This window comes from Verticillium alfalfae, genomic scaffold (assembly GCF_000150825.1).
Source record: "Verticillium alfalfae VaMs.102 supercont1.6 genomic scaffold, whole genome shotgun sequence".
In the NCBI taxonomy this organism is placed as follows: domain Eukaryota; kingdom Fungi; phylum Ascomycota; class Sordariomycetes; order Glomerellales; family Plectosphaerellaceae; genus Verticillium; species Verticillium alfalfae.
This window is the reverse complement of record NW_003315033.1, coordinates 20,531-22,535: the sequence shown is the minus strand read 5'-3', so window position 1 is coordinate 22,535 and position 2,005 is coordinate 20,531. Positions and strand designations below refer to the sequence as shown.

Here is a 2,005-nt window from a genome sequence, read left to right as displayed (position 1 = left end):
GAGTGCCAGGACCGAAAACGTCCATGTTCAACTGGTGACACCAAATCCCACAGAAAGTAGCCGGCAGCCAAAGCCTGGATCATGCCAACGGCACCAGTGTAACCCCAAATACGAGCTTGCCAATCCATTTCACGACGTTCCTCGTCGACGAACATGATCCAAAGCGCAAGCCCGTTGATCAACGTACTCTGGAAAAAGGACACGACGTGTGCATCCCAATTCACGCGGCGCTTCCTAGGCAAGCTTCTGTAGCGCTCCCCAACCAGCAGATTGGAGAGCAAAGGCGAAATCGGCCAGTAGATGACAGAGTATAGAAGACATGCAATAAGGACTTCGTGGATATGGAGAGGCAGTGAGGGCAGCGACAAGTAATCGGCCCAGGGCTGTACTGCTTTCGAAAGCCATGGCAACGGTTCCAGAGGGAAAGGATCCTTCATCTTGGCAAGTCGCGGTATGGTCGAGCCGTTATGCTTCCTTGCGAGCTGTGGTGGGCGTTGCCTGTAGATGCTGTTCAAGTGTTGTGCCAGAAAGACTGGGAGATGGCCAGCGAGCGGTGGATATTTCTGGTTTCGCGATCAAGAGCCCATGATCGTAAGTGGCTATCGGTTTATAAATGGATGCTGCGATTGAAGGCTTTTGCAGCATTGGCGATGTCGAAGTCAGCTGAGGTCCCACGCCTCCTGCCAGGTTTGTCGCCAAACACAGCGTGATCAAGAAGCACCTTGCCTACCCCCTCACAATCAAGTATTGTTGAGCTTCCTGGTGCCTGGACCCTCGTCGCCCCACCTCGGGCCACAGCGCCTCACACCGCATCATGCTCGTCCAGATGATCCACCCATGTGGGGTCTGCGGCGTGTCCAGGAACACGAGGTTGCTCCGCCTGATTGGCTGATCAGAGGGGTCTATCAAGAGACCCTCGCTCGACCTGGCCTCTGCTGATCCTCATGCAACTCCCTCAACAACCCATCTGAACAGATTGGTCGAGTTTGGGTTTGGTGATCGCGTTCACTTAGCATGGCTGATCTTCTTCTGGACCTCTTGGACGCTGAGCGTACTGATCCTCAGGCTCACTCCAGTCGCGCCAACAATCTCACAGCCCTCGCAACCAAACTCCAATACCTTGAGCACTTGGCTGAACAGTCCCAAGCATCACTGTTGTCTGCAGAGCCGCAGAGTTTAGCCCACTCATCCCACTCGCTGCTACTCTCCCTTCAAGACATATCGAAAAGATCCCACAAGACAGTGGTTGACTCGGCGAGCTGCCATGCCACTCTGGAAAGAGCGCTCCCAAGGCTTATGAAGGGCACAACACAGCTGCAAAACGCCATCCCGAAAGTCGACTCTGAAGCCCTTCATTTCTCCTCAACGTATAGCAAAGCCAGCGATAACAACAATTTGCTTCGAAGACGCCGCGCCCTTTTACTGCTCAATAATGTTGAACGACTTGTTGACGTCCTAGAGCTCCCCGCATTGCTTTCCTCGGCCATCACAGCGGTACCACCGAACTATGCCACTGCTCTTGACTTGAACGGCCATATCAGACGACTGAATCTGCTGCATCCTGAGTCTCCTTTGATTGCATCCGTCTACTGCCAGGCGAGCGAAGCGATAGACCGCCTCACAGCGGATCTGATTGCTACACTAAAGGCCCCCGGCCTTAAACTAGCCACGGCTTTGCGGACTGTGAGCTGGCTTAGGAGAGTTCTTCCTGATTTTGATGGCGATTCCAGCACCGGACGCAACATCCAGGAGCGAAGCTTGTCATTTCTGTTTCTTCGTTGCCGCCTCGCAACCCTAGCAACCACTCTCGACGCGCTGCTTCCACTTCAGGAGTTAGCTAACGAGGAAAAGGCTAGGCAGTCTAGCTCGCGTAACGCACAGAGCTGGTCTGGCGGTCAGCAAACAGAACGATTCCTAAAGCGCTATGTCGAGATATTCCGCGAGCAAAGCTTCAGCATTGTATCGATGTTCAAAAGCATATTCGGTTCACCAGCAATCCTGCCAG

The 2,005-nt window shown here is 53.7% G+C and overlaps 1 protein-coding gene across 1 annotated transcript; it reads left to right on the top strand.

Moving 5' to 3' along the window:
* Positions 1–988: 988 nt before the first annotated feature.
* VDBG_05093 (conserved hypothetical protein) lies at positions 989–1,995 on the top strand (the record flags this gene model as incomplete). The annotated part of the gene is made up of 1 exon (XM_003003934.1): positions 989–1,995. A coding segment is annotated over one exon (981 nt), but the record flags the coding sequence as incomplete, so codon positions are not given.
* Positions 1,996–2,005: the final 10 nt, after the last annotated feature.